Genomic DNA, 17969 nt, shown 5'->3' on the forward strand with positions numbered 1-17969 from the left:
ATCAGTCTATATCGAAGAGTTACTAAGATAGACACACATTCATGTTTTAGTCTCAAGAGATATCGATTTGATGAAGGGATCAAATTATACATAAAATCATTGACAAAGCCTCGAGTTGTTCGTTGACATTCTGTTAGTCGGATGTTCATAATGCCTTGCTAGAGTCTAATTTTAGTCTATATCTAGATTCAATCTAATTTTAGATACTATTAGTTCGATAAAGAGTTTAAGTCACACGCATATAAGAGTTTATTCAAACTCTAGAGGCATAGGGTTATTTGATGATAATTCTGGTGTATTTGGATTTAGGTGAAATTGTGAATGGACTGAGCTTGTCTAATAGGATTGAATCAAGCTAATTTGACTTTTTTCTTGATTATAAATGCCAGTTTATGGACGATGAATACCCGTTAATCATGAGTTGGATACGAATAAAGTTTTTATCCAAATCTACATTTGAGAATCTAGAGAAATTCTAAATCGTGTAGATAAGGATCAAGGATTAATGACCATTCATATCATATGAGCAGTCGTTCATCATATTCTTTATAAATAAGAATGTGTTTAACAATTTTAGAAGTTTGTCCTTTTACACAAACAACCCATTCACAAAACCCTATAGCTTCTTATACATAGTTTTAGCTTTCTTATTATTCATGCTTCTTGTGGATACCAACCCTAACTAATGAACATTTATCCCTTTACACAAATAACCCATTCATAGAGTCTTAATAACCTTTTATGTACGGTTTTAGCTAGACATGACAAATAGGTTGGGCCGATTTGTCACCCGGTTTGAAGCACATTGAAATGTCCTAGCCTAAAAAGGCACAACCCACCACTATAGTATGTTATGCCAAGATTGTGGGCCTAAGGGTCTGGGCATCAAGCCTACGAGCCAACCTAATTGATTCATTGTGCATTATCTAAAAAGTTTCTTTTAATCTTCTTTCTACTAGAAGCCAAAAATCAACAACTACTGGCAACAGTCATTCGCCTGCCGGTAATTGTTTGTTTAATTAGCTAATGGTTTGGTGCAACATATGGGTGCACATTGTAGATATGTCCACGGACATACTTATCAAAATGATTTCATATGGATGGTTACATTAGTATTCATAAAATAAATTCTCTTAATAAACAAAGGTATATGTGATCCTTAGACTTGATATCATCAGATTGTCTTGTGTAAGGATCAAAATGGTTTGACATTAGCTCAATGTAGTCCTTATAAAGAGTTTCTAAAAAGGAGGTGATTGGATATATCAAGACATGTAAGAAGGCTATGGTGAATTAATAAAGGATTCAAAACTTTTTAAGCACAAAAGTGAATATCTTTGATAGATCAAACTAATGGATATCAACAACCAATAAAATTTGTGATCACAATAGAATTGAATTTTTGTTCAACCCAATATCATCCAGATGTTGATAGAAACATTAGTCTATACATATTTTGGTATGTTAATGAAGTATATAATGTTATTTTCTATTAGAAAGTTTGTTTTAGAAGTTTCAAACTCATTCCACTCTAAAATTACCCTGTTCACGTTGGTCTTCATGTATGGAATGACCATTCCTCACTAAGAATGCATGTTCCTTCTTATCATTTTCTTCTTCAACCAATTTTTTTCATATCAATCCAATTCAAGAGCTAATAATATTCATTCTCCACCTCATCAGTGCCTATTTCCTACAAAACAACATATAATCAAAATTAGGATATCATTGAGATTGCAATTGACCAAAATTCAATTTAAAACTAAGTAATTAGGAATATAAAATATAGTATAAATGTGAGCTTAACATTATCCAAAATATATGTGTTAAATGAATAGAAAAACCATGTAAAATGAGTATGACTTCTTGTTGCATTACTTTTATTACAGTTTTATTGTATAAGTCTATAGTTAAAGATAGATGTGTTAAAGCAAACAAATAACACAAAAAGAGTATACATCAAACTCAAGAAAACATTATATAAACTTTATGGGATTTGCTTTCTAGTTCTTTTTGGAATGATAGAATATTTTTTAGGTACTATTGTACTGGTGCAAAAAGGAAGATACTTTTTTTAGATGCATTTCCCACTACTGAAAGCTATGGCTTGATTATTGCAATTTTACCCACAAATTCTCTAAGATATCCTTTATCAATAAGGTTTTTAATAGCTCTTAAGAGATCTTGACAATGGTCAATTTCATAGCCAATATCATGGTGATAAAGCTAGACCTTTCATAGGTTTGCCTAGCATGGTCTCCTTTCATTAATCTAGGTTGCAAAAATAATCCCTTGTGCTTATGGGTTGCATAAATCTAGCCAAAGGGAACAATTATGAGATATTTACCACATGGACTTAGGTATATTTTAAGCCTATTTGTTCAAGGTTTTTTAATACCTATTGTTGTTTTCCAACAACTTTTTTTTTGAATTTCTTTTGTCAGTTGTGAAAGATCTTATAGCAATAGAATAGGAGTCAATGAAGTATGTCGCATGGTGGTTAAGAGGAATATCTTTTCCCTTGATGTCCAGCTCATTATTCTTTGCTACTAGAACATCAAAGGCATGGGAAAATTTTCCTAGCATATGCATTAAGTTGCATTCACCCACCTTTTTTTGGTTCAATGAGCATGCAACTAGTTAAGCATATCTAGTTTATAGGTCTAATGACCTAATTTGAGTTAGTTGTCACAATCGATTATAATAGTAGTGTGAAGGCACATTGAGGGAATGTTGTCCTTTAGATTAGAGGCATGTTCCATGTGTTTGTAGGTCTTATCCACTATTTGTTGTTTGGACTTGATGGCATAGGATACCTTGTTTATTGTAACTAGACAACAAGCCCATGTGTTGAATTGATTGGCAAACAAAGTTTGCTTGATTGAAATCCTATCTTGTTGTTTAGAAACATTACTCATCGGGTTACATTCGACCATCTTCTCTAGATAGGCCCGATGGGGACTCAAGTGGTATTGTATTAGTGTCCTTACGATTAGGTAATCTAGGCTACTTATCCTGTCTTTAGCCAAGATCGTACTACTTCTAGGTATGTTAGCTCTTTGGACTGCGATTTTTGGTTTAAAGTATGAACCTAATTGAATAGGATATGGTGTTTTACACTTAAGAATATTTTGAGGTTTTTCCTACCATTGGTTTTCTATTTGGAGTTGATAGGTTCAAGGCAAAAGGTGCGTTAATGAGAATTAGGAGTTCTTTGGTTGTTGTTCAATCACTACCATTGGCGTCAAGAGGGAGTAGAATTTGGGGATTGTGTAAATGTTTACATATCTATTCTCCTTCTAAAGGTAAGCCTTTTTGATGAGGTAGACACTATTAGGGTAACATGGTTATTTATCAAGCAACATTAGGGGAGTCGCCTTTGGCTAGTTTTGGTTAGGCATCCACATTGTAATATGGCTGCAAGATATTAGCCATTCAAGTTGGCGAACTAGATTTTGCAGATTAGGGTGTTTATAGGCTATTATATATATTCTTTGATGATTGGTTATTCAAGACCTTCATGTGCCATCTTCCATGAGTCATTGAAGGAATATATTAGCTAAAGTATTCAATGAAAAATATGGCAAAAGCCCTCCTTCTAGCAGCAAATTATTAATGAGATTTTTTGTCAGAAACTATATTACACACTTTAAAGCTTTGTGCAACTCAGGCTATGGTAGTAGCATTAGAATATGATAAGAATGTATACTACTATGGATGGTTGGAATATTTACGTCCATAAAATAACTATCAATTTATGTGTATTCAATCTCAGAGTGTCTCTCTCCTTTTCTCATATTGGTCTGTTATATCTATAAGACTTATAAAAAGAAGTGGCATTCAAATTAGGATAATCATGAGATTCCTAATTCAAACATAATTTTTAGGAATTGCTTATTTTCTAATTAAACTAAAAAAAATATTTACAATATAAAAAATATCTTGTGTGAAAGGTAGAGATTCCTTCCTTTTGTTAATACTAAAGAAAGATGGAAAATCATTATAGAGGCATTTGAATAAATTTCTTGCTAAACAGAAGTCTTCTTGCAACTCAGAGTGAAATATCCACCTATATGTTTCAATCACTGGTTAAAACGGTTCGGACTACTAATTTCTTTGAATAGATATCTTGAGGGCTAAAGAACATTGTAATTTCTACTAAATGAGAGATGATATCGGTATTTTTATCCTTATTTAAGAAATAAAAGTTTAACTGAGGTGACACTAAAAAGCTAATGCATGTATATCACATAATAACCATCATAAATTCATGAAGGTGATATGGGTGATATAATAACTAGGGAGAAGGACTATTTCCTACCCAACTTTAGATGCGTTTTCAAAATGTCATCCATGGCAGATGAAAATCCACTTTTCTCACCCATGCCCAAACTGCCGTCCAATTTTTCAGTTAGGGACAGGGGCAAAATCGTCATTTACTATTTAAAACCTTAAAACTTTAAAATTTTACCGTTTCCCCCCTTCAGGTTTTAAAAACTAATAACTAACCCATCCTCAAAGTTTGAAAAGTTTAGATTTTACCCCTAGGGTTTGCTTCCTTCACCGGTCACCACCGACGGCCGACGTAGTCGACCGATCTCCCATCTTCGACTACAAAGGACGACCCTTCGTCGCCCAGATCTGGACGATGAAGCGTCGTCCAGATTTGGAAGAACAGACGAAGGACGACGCTTCGTCGTAGCCTCTGGACCACGCAACGAGCGACGAAGGACTGCGAAGAGTCGTCCTTAGTCGTCTGGGTGGAGCGACGAAGAGAGATCTCTTCATCGCACCACCGCCATCGCACTAGGAGGAGGAGGCCGGTGAAGACGTCGGAGACGACTTCGGGAGATGCAGTTGAAGAATGTGGGTGAAACTGCTAGTTTTGAAAGTTATGGGGGGCGGCTACATTTTGAAAAATATGGAAACCCTAGGTTTGGGAGTGGAAATGTTAGTTTTCAAAGTTTAAAAACTTTAGGTAAGGTGAAATGTTAGTTTCTAAAACCTAAGGGGGGTGAATGGTAAAACCCTTACATCAATTTTGGGATGAATTTTGCAGACTAAATTGAGGGGTATTTTTATCTTTTCATCTAACAAGGGTAAAATGGATATTTTACTCTTATGCAAACAGAAATCATCCATATTAACGGCTCATGGGTGGAAAAAGTGGATTTTCATCTGCCGTGGGTGACATTTTGAAAACGCATTTAAAGTTGGGTGGGAAATAGTCTTTCTCCCTAATAACTATCAATAAAACTATGTGCACAACTTTTATGCACAAATAATAATGTGTCATTATATGATTAAGTATTATTTAATTTTTAATTTTCAATTATTCAATCATATAATAACACATTATTGTTTGTGTATAAAATTATACATATAACACTACTTAATAACTATTGAACTCTAGATATTTTTACCTTTGCAAGTGATGGGGACTAAAACAACACTTCCCAATCAAAAACAGCAGAAGACTTAAATCATTGGTCCAATATTCATTAATCGGCCCAATGGAACAATGAACATGTACAACTCCAATAAGAAATAGGCCAGCGTGCCCAATCCCCCCATAACCAACAAACATAATTTTACCACAAGTCTTCATGCTCCGCTTATTGAATAAGGCCAAGTCGGGATTTTTCCATTGAAAAACCAATAACAATTCTTTCAAACTCAGGATTCGCGAATTCAAGCAAAAATGTCACATTGCGGAAGAACATGCGTTGACATAATAGTGGACCTTATAACACAGATGTTCAAAAGTAACAAATCGTATACATGGGAAACGAGTATGAGAAGCTGCATTGCAATTGCAACAAAAACTTTAAATTGTAATTCAAATTCAAAAGAAATCTTTCTCTCCGGGGGATTTTCTTTCTGTTTTTTTTTTTTTTACTTTTTCATTCTCAACATGATCTTTCTTCTTGAATACCAAATGGATTAGCCACTAAAACACAATAAATCCGAACCACAACTACATCTCAAAAGTAAAAGCGGGGCATCCGCTATTACCAAAATACTCAGCCTCACCATGGATTAATGAAACCTGGGATCAAACTTAAAAGGAAAAACAGAAAAAAAAAAATTATTCTCTGAATTGAACTATATATATGTTACAAATCCTCTAGAAGGATCGCTGATCTACCTTCTAACTAGCAGCAAGAGAGGTTGGGCAAGACACAAATTAAAAACCACTAGTACAACCTCAGCAAGACTGACTCAATTGTAAACCACTGGAGAGGAAACTCACGTGACTACACTGTTTTAGCCTGGCAATAGCTTCTTGCGACTTGCCAAGCATGAGATCCACGTATATTGCAGTCATGGTGGCTTCTGCATTTCTAGGTAACAGGGACAATGCTTGTGTCACAAACTGATGGGCTCGATCCAGTTCTCCTTGCACTGCATACAATGCAGCAATATTTGCGTAAAGGGTTCCACGTGCCTCTTCTGGCTTTGGTAAGATAATATCTTGACAGTCCTCTGGGGAAGAATTCTTAACAGACACCGATCCCCCATTTAACTCTTCACAATCAACAGTTTTCTGCCCTCGCCATTGTTCACAGTCTTCTTGACTGAATGGCAAATCAACATTATTACCTTCAGACAGATATTTCAAGAAATGCTCTGCAGCTTCTTTAGGCTTGCTCAGTAAGCAGAGTGCCTCTGCTGCATATACATGACCCAAAAAGATGTAAATTCTCGAACAATCTGGGAGTTCCAAGAGAGACCTTGCAGCAAAGAGGGCCTTCACAGGATTTTCCAGTTCCAACTCTACAAATGCCAAGTTTGCAAACAGAGCTTGCTTAATCATTAGGATTTCTCTTCTACAAATATCCTCATAACAAGACACAGAATTCTGTATGATCTCCAGAGTTGTCCCTCCTTTTTGCTCTTTGGCATCCCCATTTGCAGTAACCTGACCTAAGCCTACTGGTATCTTGGAATCAATTCCAGGTATGCTTTTGTGGTTTGAATACTTTGACGATGCTGATTCACTGAATTCATTTCCCTCCACAAATGAATTATGGGGCAAACCAAACTTCGAATAATTTGAGTCAGGAAAATTCAATAAGTGCAAGGCATTAGTGAGACACTGCCGTGCAAGAGATAAAGAAAGCTTCGGCTGCGCATCACTGCCAAAAAGTAAGTCATGTTTTTCTACAGAATCCACATGCCCCTTGTTAGAAATACCTTCCTCAATTAGAAGATGCCTCCATTTCCCTCTGCCAACTACATGAACTCTCACTTCTGATCTGTCAGATGGAGCACAACCTGCCACAGTTAGTCCCTTTTCCAAAGCCATTAAGCAGCATTCAGCAAGTCTAAGCCACAAGAGAGGCCGTTTGTAAAAAACTAAGCTTGCCTTCTGGAAACAGCGAGCAGCTAATATTGGCTTTCCACAAGCCAGATACTGCACACCACAGTTATATGTTATGAGGAGAGATTTATCCTGGGAGAAAGTTAATAGCTTAGGAGGCTTGTCCTTCCGAAGGGATGCAGAATTACTTAGTGCCTTGGAAAAGAAAAGTGATGATACATGGCACTTGCTGAATTGGTAGTAAATGCAACCAAGATTGTTGTTAAACATGCTTGAAATAGCCATCTCTGTCCGGCTACTTGATGCCAATAACAACTTAATAGCTTTGCGGTGGTTCCCACGAGCAAATTCAAGTTGGGACTTCAAGAAAAGAGCCATGGATGAATCCCTCCCACGTGCAATGTTCATAGCATGCTTGACTTCGCGCTTTGCTTGCTTCAGGTTTCTAGTGAGAAGAAGAAAGCGAACCTTGTATAGTTGCAACTTGAGCTTCAGATCAACAGTAGAGATAGATTTATCAAGTAGGGTCCTTGACAGATCATTTACACATGAAAGACCAATCGGCCTCACTAAATTCTGACCACTGATCTCCAGAGTTGACAATGCCAACACTGTATCATCCTCAAGTGTCTCCTCTGATAAAGTTCTTGTTAAAGGACTTTCAGAGGCATTTACACTAGCAGCTAAATCTGAATTAGAACCATCTGCAACTGATGAACCTGCTGGAACAGCGGAATATTTTGCAAGTAGATTAGCGGACTGTTGCAGTGCCATGCTTCCAGAGTCACCTTGACTCACACAACCGACACCGAAAATTTTTTCCAAGTAAATTAAAACATCCTGAGGAAATCAAGAAAAAAAATTGAGAAGATTTAAATATCAAACCAATGAAGTAGACACAAACTGTGAAGAAAACAAGATATTTTATACAAAAATAAAACCTTCATTATCACAGACCAAAAATGTTCACAACAAATATGAAGATCATCAACTAAATATCAAACGGCTTATCATCTCTCTCTTTCCATCATAGAAACACAAAATAGGAAGGGAAAACGTAAAAGCCAACCTTACAAACTATTTGATTAAATGATTTTCAAACCATCTCAAGTACAACCCATAAAAAGCAATATCCATTGTAAATTGCGGATTATGAAGGAGCCCAAAATACCTTCTGTGCATATAGGTTCAATATATATGGATGGTCCAGCAAGTTGTTTTGTTCATAAATTACTTGGAACTTTAAGTTATCATAAATCTTAATAAAAATTTCACTACTTGATAAAAAAATACACCTTAAAGTTTACATACCATAAGTAAAAGCACTAGTTGGAATAGTTTTCAACAAAATTACTACATAAACATCAGAATGTTGAACTCAGTGACTTACACTAATTAACGTTCAGTACTTCAACAATGAGGACTAAAGTATTAGAGATTACAACCCAATTTTAAAAAAATGATTAAATTAAATGAATAGTCATCTTAATCAGAAAATGATTGTATAAGCAACATTTGTGTCCAAACATAACCTCACACTATTCATTTAAAGATACCAATGAAATGAAATGAGGAACAAAAAATTCCAGATCCTTGTGAACCAATTTTATTACATACACATCATCTAGCAAAATCATGACTCCCATCCATCAAGAGGCCCCCATATTGTGTCAAATTAGAACATAGATTATTTTTTCTTTCGGTGATATCCAGGTAAAAAGAGATATTTACCCCTTGCTATATTTGTTAAAATAAAACCAATGCTATCAAAATTTTGAAAGGCAAAGAGATAAAAGTCCAATATCATAGCCTCAAAAAATTCCAAGCTAGGAAATACTTAATAAGAAAGCAGATCACACATCATAAAATCCTCAAATAGTGAAATCCATCATCAATCCAAGGCTCACAGAATTACACAACCAAACACATGAACATTTCAATGAACTTACACTCTCAAGTCATGTAAAGGACAAAATTATGACCATATGCTACTTATCATCACTATACGTAAGTTAGAGGGAGGCATAAACATGCTCTTTACAATAGAAAGCTATACTCAACTTCAGACTTATCCTTTCAAAAATCCAATCATACCCAAATTTCAGCAATTAGGGTATAAACAAGGTCCAAGCACAGAATAAGCATTGATCACATGATAAAACTTTCTTTTTTCATTTGATAACCCAAAACTCCTTCAACCTTCCCTCATGTTCACCAAGCTCCAAATTAGGGGCTATTTCCAAACCTCATTCAATACATTGAAAAATATGATATAAACCTAATATAGTGGGCTATTTTTGGTTTAGAATTGGGCTGCTTTGTCTAGAAGTCCAGACTTCAACCTTCCAAGGCCTGCTAATTCTACTTTCTTGTTGCTTTGTGTAGATAAGGAACTTTTAGCAAAATGTTTGAGACACTGAAAAAGATAATCAGTAAAGAGAAACTGCTCTCAGATTGAGAGACTTCACTTTCTTCCTTCTCTCTTGTTTCTTGTATTCTCTTCTCATTCTTTTCTTTCACGTTGCATCAGTGGTATCAGAGCCTCAACTTCTTGCAAAATCAAAAAATTTCTACATCTGCTCATCAAGAATGGGTTGCCAAGATGATGGGATACAACTATGAGATCCCGTATAGAAAGGGTATCCACAACAGTCACAGATGCAACATCAAGAAGGCCTGAACTTGACACTCCCACCTTGCAAGCAATGACAATTATCAAACGAAATTGCTCAAAACGATTATTACTTCCTGGATCAAAGACAATTCCTTACAGTTTCTTGTTTTAGAACATGGAAACTCTAACAGCCACTCCAAGTAGTAGATCAATAACAGAGAGAGAGCAAACTGGTGGTAGGTAATGACTTGGAATTGTAAAAAGAAATAATGCAATTTTTCCACAACAGCTCTCAAGGTGGTCACTCCGGGGTCCAAGCCACCATGAAGAGGATCAATAGCATACTCTATTGAAAGGGATTAAAAAGAGCAGTCAGGGAGCAGGATTGAGAATGTCCAATATTTCAACAACTTAAGTATGATGCTGCAGCAAGCCCAAATCTCTTGCAACCTTTAACAATACCATAGTGAGTTTGGTGTGACATTTTAATGGCTTCATAGAAGAGCTGCCCAAATCTGGTGGAAAATATGTGATCATGGTGATAGTTAACAAACTGAGCAAATCTGCTCATTTCCTAGCTCTTGCGCATCCTTTCACTGCTTTGACAGCAGCTCCAACATTTTTGGATCAGATTTATAAACTCCATAGAGCACCCGCTGATTTGGTATCTGACCAAGACGAGGTGTTTCTCAGTCACTTTTGGCAAGAATTTTTCAAATTACTAGGCACTCAACTTCATCTCTCCACTGCATATCACCCTCAAATGAATGGTCAAACCAAATTGGTCAATCAATGTTTTGAACCCTATTTAAGATGCATGACTAGCAAGCGCCACTAGGAATAGGTTATGTGGTTACCATTAGCTGGGTGGTGGTACAATACCACATTTCATATTTCTATACATACTACTACTTATGAAGCAGTCTATGGCACTGCCAAAGAGCTCTTGTCTATTGCCATATTTTTTGCAGGATTCGATGGTGGCATCTGTAGACCAAAGCCTGCAAGCTAGAGAAGCAGCTATTAAACTTATAAAGTTTTATTTGCAACGAAGATAAACTTGCATGAAATTTTTGGCTGATACAAAGAGGATTGAGAAGAGCTTTAGAGTGGGTGATTGGGTGATTGGGTATGTGTTAAGTTGCAGCACTACAGGCATCATACAGTAGTCAATGGGAGCTGCGCGAAGTTATCTCTGCCAAGTACTTTGGACCATAACATGTGTTGGCAAAGATAGGTGTTGTCAAATACAAGCTTCAATTACCTCCAGAGGCTCACATTCACACCACTTTTCATGTGTCCCAACTGAAGAAACACATTGGCAATACACTGCCCCAGTCCCAATTGCCTATGATAAAAGCAGATGGTACTATTTCAAAGGACCCGTAGCAACTCTGGATTAAAGAGTTGGAAGATGAGGTCACAGAGTGGTGACTGAAGTCTTAGTGCAGTGGTCTAATAGTTTTCCTAAGGATGCCACCTGGGAAATTTTTTTATGACCTGCAGCAACAATTTCCAGACTTTCATCCTAGACGACAAGGATTTTCTCATGCGGGGGATATTGATATAGACCTCAGTATAGTGGGCTATATTTGGTTCAGAATTGGGCTGCTTTGTCTAGAAGTCCAGAAGCCCAAGGCCGGCTAATTCTACTCTCTAGTTGCTTCGACATTGAACAAGATATTCAGTAAAGAGAAACTGCTCTCACATTGAGAGACTTCACAAACTTTCTTCCTTTTCTCTTGTTTCTTGTACTCTCTTCTCATCCTTTTCTTTCAGGTTGCATCAAAATAACACCTCCCAATTGCACAATACCAGTCAACATAAACATGGAAGTATCCAAATACTTTATCAAAATCAAATGAAGAATCAAAATCATTAGAAACTACCAAAAACTTCTTTTTTCCGAAAGTACTACTTTATGGTAGATTATTGTTTTGCCGGCTGTGCGAAAAACAAGACCATGCTCTGGAAAGGTTTATACAAAAAGATTCTTACTGCCAAGTAGATTCATTTCCTCCAAAATCCACTCACATAAACTTAAAAGGTAGAAGCAAGAATCATAGTACCAAAACCTTCCACCAGATGGACTTATGAGCTTAAAGTTAACAATCCACCAACATTACTTCAAACATAATCATCTCATTCCTTAAACCAGAAAGGGAGGAAACTAAAACATATCACAGAAAATTTTCAAAAAATGCCAAATAACAATTATGATTATATTTACTTAAACCAGAAAAGGGAGGAAACTAAAACATGTCACAGAAAATTTTCAAAGAATGCCAAATAACAATATGATCATATTTACTTACAGCAGATCTCGATGCATCATGGCATGCAAGAGCAATATCAAGCAACAAGAGGCAAATTTGAAGAGCTGTTGTCTGCACATTAGATAGAAAAGCAATTAACACAGAATTACATCAACCAAACCAAAATAGTCAAGAGGAAAAATTATCATACCTCTTCTATCGGTTCAATATTTTGATATAAAGGTTCTAGTATTGATAATGCCTTTGCATATTCATGAAGATGAAACCAGATAACCGCCTATCCAAAAACAATTTCAAAAAAACAATCAATCCAAAAAGGAAAAAATAAAAAATTTAAAATTTCTTATTATTCAACAGAAATGCATCAATAAGTTAGCCACACAGATTCAAGGAAACATACAATGTTTAGTTTTGCCACAGAAGCGTCAAATTCATCCATGTAAACGAAACTGCCACTATTTGCAGCAGAAAATTGATGACCTGATGCGTCGCTGCCTTTTGAAGCCAAAATAGCTTTGTTTCCAAGATTGCTAGAATTCTCAACATGTTCTCCAGATGAATGTGCAAGTTCTTCACTTCTCTTCTAATCCAAGGCCAATTAAACGAAAATCAGAAGACTAAATTATAATAGAAATATACAATCAACATAAAAATATCACAATATTGCAAAACAAAAAAAAATTAAACCATCTGCATTAAATCTTTCATAACAGTCATTAGTATTATGAACATCCTTTCTGATCGGATTTTTAAAAATAACACAGAAAAAACAACAAAAGACTGCCCTCTCATGAGAGATCAAGGACAAATGGAGGACATCTAAACTGAACCCAGTAAGCATTCAAGTCCAAACTACATTGGGCTACAGAAATCTCTCATGACATCTAATCAGCTTCAACTTCTCAAAAAATATATCCCCCATCCAACCAATCTAACTAAGCAATTCAGGTCAAATTTTGCACATATAAACAACAAAACTGTGCATACATAATAAAAAAAATAATCAGAAATGCACTGGGCATACTTCTTAAGAAAAGTGGATGAAATATAACCAAAAAAAATTGCAAAAACTTTAAAATAACACAAAATTGGTAATTCGGTGAGTGCATCTATCACATCAAGCCATCCAATATCAATGTTCATCCTTATTGGTGCAAGATCTGCCTCTCCATTAGCCAAAAGATTCATGCCTTTATCAATCTACTTCAATATGTATAAATTAATTATATATAGAGAGTACTTCTCAAAGAGTAGATCGCTTTCACATACGACCAAGAATTTCAATGAAAGGGCTCTTCAATATGAAAATTAGCACACCACTATATCTTTTAAGTTACAGTATTCACAAATCCCTACCACTTTGTATCAGATTCCACCAGATTAACATTATTTTCATAAAGCCAATCCAAAATAATCCACTATAAGAAATATCTACCAACTGCAGGTTAAGATAAAACAGAAAAAGGTCATCATCTAATGCTTCTTGGCTAAAGTAAATTCAAGAAAAAGAGACACTCTTTTCAGTCAATAAAGAGTATCAAACTTATCTTCTATAACAGAAAAGAAGAACAAATACTGATATTAATAACACACAAATCTCCAACTGCATTGATTGAGAAGATAGAGATATTTTTTGTTAATTTATATCAGGTCATGTCATTATTCAGACAGAAGCAGCCAGGCATGCCAGAAAGCAAGCCAGAATTTTTATCTTCTTTTATTTATTTAAAAAGAGATAAAGTCATCCCAGATATAGAAACAAAACATTGTTAAATTCCCAGTAGAAAATACTTAATTAGAAAGAAATGATAAGCACACTACCATAAGTAAAATTCTAACAACATACATTTATTTCCTTCTCTTCTATATAGATGAGAACCATCAGAACCTTCACAAGATTTTTCAAACATTTAACACCAAGGAAAAAAGAAAAAAGCCTAGTTCATGTACATGGTATTCCAGTTTCTTTCCTGTGTTCTTTTTCATTTTTTGATCATGCGTTGAGTTCTGAACACAATAAGTTAAAAAATTGCCACAAGACTGATCAGGAAAAGAAGGAAAATTCCAGAAGACTCCAATAGGACTAGAAAAGCTCTGTACACAAAAGAAAGCTCTAAAATGTTTATGAGATATAACTTGGCAGCATTATGCATAATATGCACAATTCACTGATGATATGTGCATGTGTGAGCAGCTGCATACATGTAAACCCAGATAGAAAAGATAGTATCATACCTTCACATTATTAAGTGAATCAAGCAACTTCTTTGCATCTGTACAACCATCCCGGCAATATTCCGCAATTGCAATGTTATGTAGAATCTGAAAAAAAAGAAAATCCTTTTATACATTAACTTAAAAGATCCACCAAACTGCAGTGACACAAGCAAAAAGACAGCGATGCTATTTTGTCAACCATATGACCATAAAAACAACTAGAATTATGCTTTCAAAAAAAACTGCACAAACATTGTTGAATCAGGATCAAAGTCAAAAATTAATTGCCAGTTACATCAACTTCATTTCCAGTATTCCCATAGAGCACTTGCTTGCAACAATATCATACTCATTCATTTGCATGTAGGAGAAAATTAATAACATTCATATCTTAATGAAAAACAATCAAATTCTAATATTCTAAGGAAACAAAATAATTAATAATATTTTGATTGTGGCTAGGATCTCTTTAAGATCAAAAAACAAAAAATCAGAAACCTTCTTCGGAACAAATTAGAATGAGCAAAGCTATTATAGTATGCATGAACCCCTACCAAAAGAGAAAAAGTTACTGGTCACAATCAAGCCCAGAGACCAGAATCCATACTTGTTGAGTCCTGAACTTGTTGCAATTAGCAGAAAATCTAGACTGTTGTAGACTAGTGGTTTTATATTTTCTCAGTCAATCGACTTCAATAAGTCCACTATGCAACTGCAATATAGTTTCTATTCATATCAGTTTCTAAGCAAACAGAAGAATTTCACTTATTACAATGATAGTCCGTTTGATAAGATTAACATTCAATTAACTTACACAGTAGCTCATATTTAAATATTTAACTTATTAAATACCCACATTTAAAGATTTAATTTATGAAGTACTCCAACTAAACAGAAAATTAGATAACTCTCTATAAAAATTGAAACTTTTAAATTATCATTCACTGATGACTAAAGGCCAATAAATTAATTTATCAACTTTGGGATAAACTGAAATTTAGTAGTAGAACAATAAACCACTAATGGAACCCATGTGCATTTCTTGCACTAAAGAATAACAATACAACTAAAAGATCGAAACATCATCCACACGCACAAAAAAAAAATAAAAAAATGATAGAAGCCGTATCGGTTTAAAAATTGAATCTCGAAATGAATAGTAAAATAAGTGAATAATATTAAAACAACAACAACAATAATAATTCACCTTAAGATCGTCAGGTTTCTTTTCCAAGAGCTGATTAAGTAAATCGATGCACTCATCGAACTTGCGAGACTGAAAGTAGAGAGCGGCTTCTTTAGCTAGAGTGGCAGAGACGGAAAGAACGCCATCGTCGTCAGGGGACTTATTGGCGTTGGTTGATTGCGTTGAATCCCAAGAATCCATGATCAGATCGTAGAATCACAGGGCAGAATGGGATCAAACCAGTAGAATCTTGATTGAAAGATAGGAAAAAGAGATTGAAAAGATATGATTTAAGAAAAGAAAACCCTAGGTTTTAGGAAGCTATAGATTGATATTCATTGGAGGGAAATTTTTATGTCATTGTGGGGAACCCTAATTCAAAACAAAATTAATTAGAGGACGTAATGTGCCCGATTTGCAGAGGAAAATTAAAAAAAAAAAAATTAAAAAAACAATGGGAATAAATTTGGGGAGAAATACGGAAACAAACGAGAAAGGTGGGAGAGAGAGTTACTGGGGCCTTGGGGCTTCGAAGACACTTTTAGTTTACTTTAAGGAGAGTTCTGATAGGGTACTTTGCAAGACCCCCGTCTTTTGTATTTTTCTTTTAATTTATATACGCAAAAAATTTAGGGGAATTGAAATTTTTACTGCTATTTTATTCCGTGTATACAAAAATATCATCTATCCTAAAGTTTTAACAAATATACCACAACAGTAATCACTTTTTCTAAAATACCCCTCTTTAATCTTTTATACACAAATTCTCTATCTTTTTCTCTGTAACTTTTTTCTCTCTTTTTCATCTTCTTTCAAAGTGATAAAGGAATCACTGTCTCTTCTTCCTCATCTTCAAAAACAAAAGCAGGAAAGAAAATACTGAATTCTTCAGACTAAGAATTATTTAAAATAAGGATTTAAAAAAAAAAACAATCCACAAAAAAACTCAACTACATCCACTTTATACCCTGAAAGAAACGACCATCGAAGAAGATCACATTTAGTAGGATTTAACTGGAAAAAAAAATTAGCATTTAAGAATTAAAACTGAAAAAAAAATTTGTTTAACAGAAAAAAAAAAAGCAAACGTTTGCGTGAAATTCTTAGAATTATTAACGGTTGGCGTTAACGCCAACCCTGCGCTGTACATATAAGGGTTGGCGACGCCAACCCTTATATGTATATAATATATTTATATTAATATATATTATTATATTAATTTTATATAATATTATAATATTATATATAATATATTATATTATATTATATTATATTATAATAATATATATAATATATTATATTATTATAATAATATATATAATATATTATATTATATTATTTATATTATATTTTTTATTAGAATATTATATTATATTTATTAATAATTTTCTGGACATAAAATATATTATATTATATTTTTTATCAGTCGTAAAATTTTCACAAATAACTATAAAATATATTAGAGTATTTCAACATAGAGTTCAACATCTTCATAATTTGGACATGAAAATAAATTGTCACTTTTCAAAAATGGGTTAAATTGTCACTTTTCAAAGTTTTACGGGTCAAATGTAATTTCTAAAAATTCAGGGGGTAAAATGTGAATAAATTTGGTCGACCGAATTTAACCGACCGAATCAGCTTCCAAATTATCCAGAAACCATGTATTTTGGCCTTCAGAAATTTGGTCAACCGAATTTTGGTTTGAATTTTAGAAAGTTTGCTTACCCATGCTTACTTTTGACAACCGAATTTTGGTTTGAATTTTAGAAAGTTTGTTTAACTATGCTTACTTTTGTTAACCATGCTTAATTTTGGGTTACAAGTACTGGACGCCACTATGTCTCTCTATGTATACATATCTCTTAGCCATGCTTACTTTTGTCACATATTAATTAATTTTACAAATAAGTTTGTATTTCATTTGATTATTATTTTGAAGTAGAAAATCAAAGTGGAAAAATTATAAATAAACCTTTATCTCATAGATTGATAGATGATTGATAATGGTTTTGATTTGCAAAACCAAAAAAACCAGTAGAAAATAAGAAAGCAACATTCCTCATCAAAAGCTCAATTTTACTAAACATGCAATACATTAAAATCTATTCAACTATTTTGATCCATTGTCAGCACATACATGTAAGAGTTTGAACAAAAAAAATAAAATAAAATGCAATACATTAAAATTTGTAAAAAACCAAATAGATAAATTACATAAAAGTAAACATGCAATACATTAAAATCTATTGTCATCACGTACATGTACAAAACCCCATCTCAGATTCAACATGATAACCTATTCGGTCGTATGGCTTGCATCGTGAGTATGACGACATCGGGTTCATGTGC

General features: G+C 34.2%; 1 protein-coding gene across 2 annotated transcripts; it reads right to left on the reverse strand.

Moving 5' to 3' along the window:
* Positions 1-5927: 5927 nt before the first annotated feature.
* On the reverse strand, positions 5928-16170 carry LOC123194801 (CCR4-NOT transcription complex subunit 10-B-like). Of its 2 annotated transcripts, none has more exons than XM_044608230.1 (6): positions 15639-16170; positions 14450-14536; positions 12615-12794; positions 12405-12491; positions 12254-12325; positions 5928-8164 (listed from the first exon to the last, which is right to left on the reverse strand). In XM_044608230.1, exons 1-6 carry the CDS (start codon positions 15816-15818, stop codon positions 6209-6211), a joined length of 2562 nt encoding a protein of 853 aa, XP_044464165.1. In that variant the 5' UTR covers positions 15819-16170; the 3' UTR covers positions 5928-6208. The 2 variants fall into 2 exon arrangements, with proteins under 2 accessions (XP_044464165.1, XP_044464164.1); XM_044608229.1 differs by having other exon boundaries at positions 12615-12797.
* Between the last annotated feature and the right edge of the window lie 1799 nt (positions 16171-17969).

The sequence above is a fragment of the Mangifera indica genome, chromosome 13 (assembly GCF_011075055.1).
Source record: "Mangifera indica cultivar Alphonso chromosome 13, CATAS_Mindica_2.1, whole genome shotgun sequence".
NCBI classification, from domain to species: Eukaryota; Viridiplantae; Streptophyta; class Magnoliopsida; order Sapindales; family Anacardiaceae; genus Mangifera; species Mangifera indica.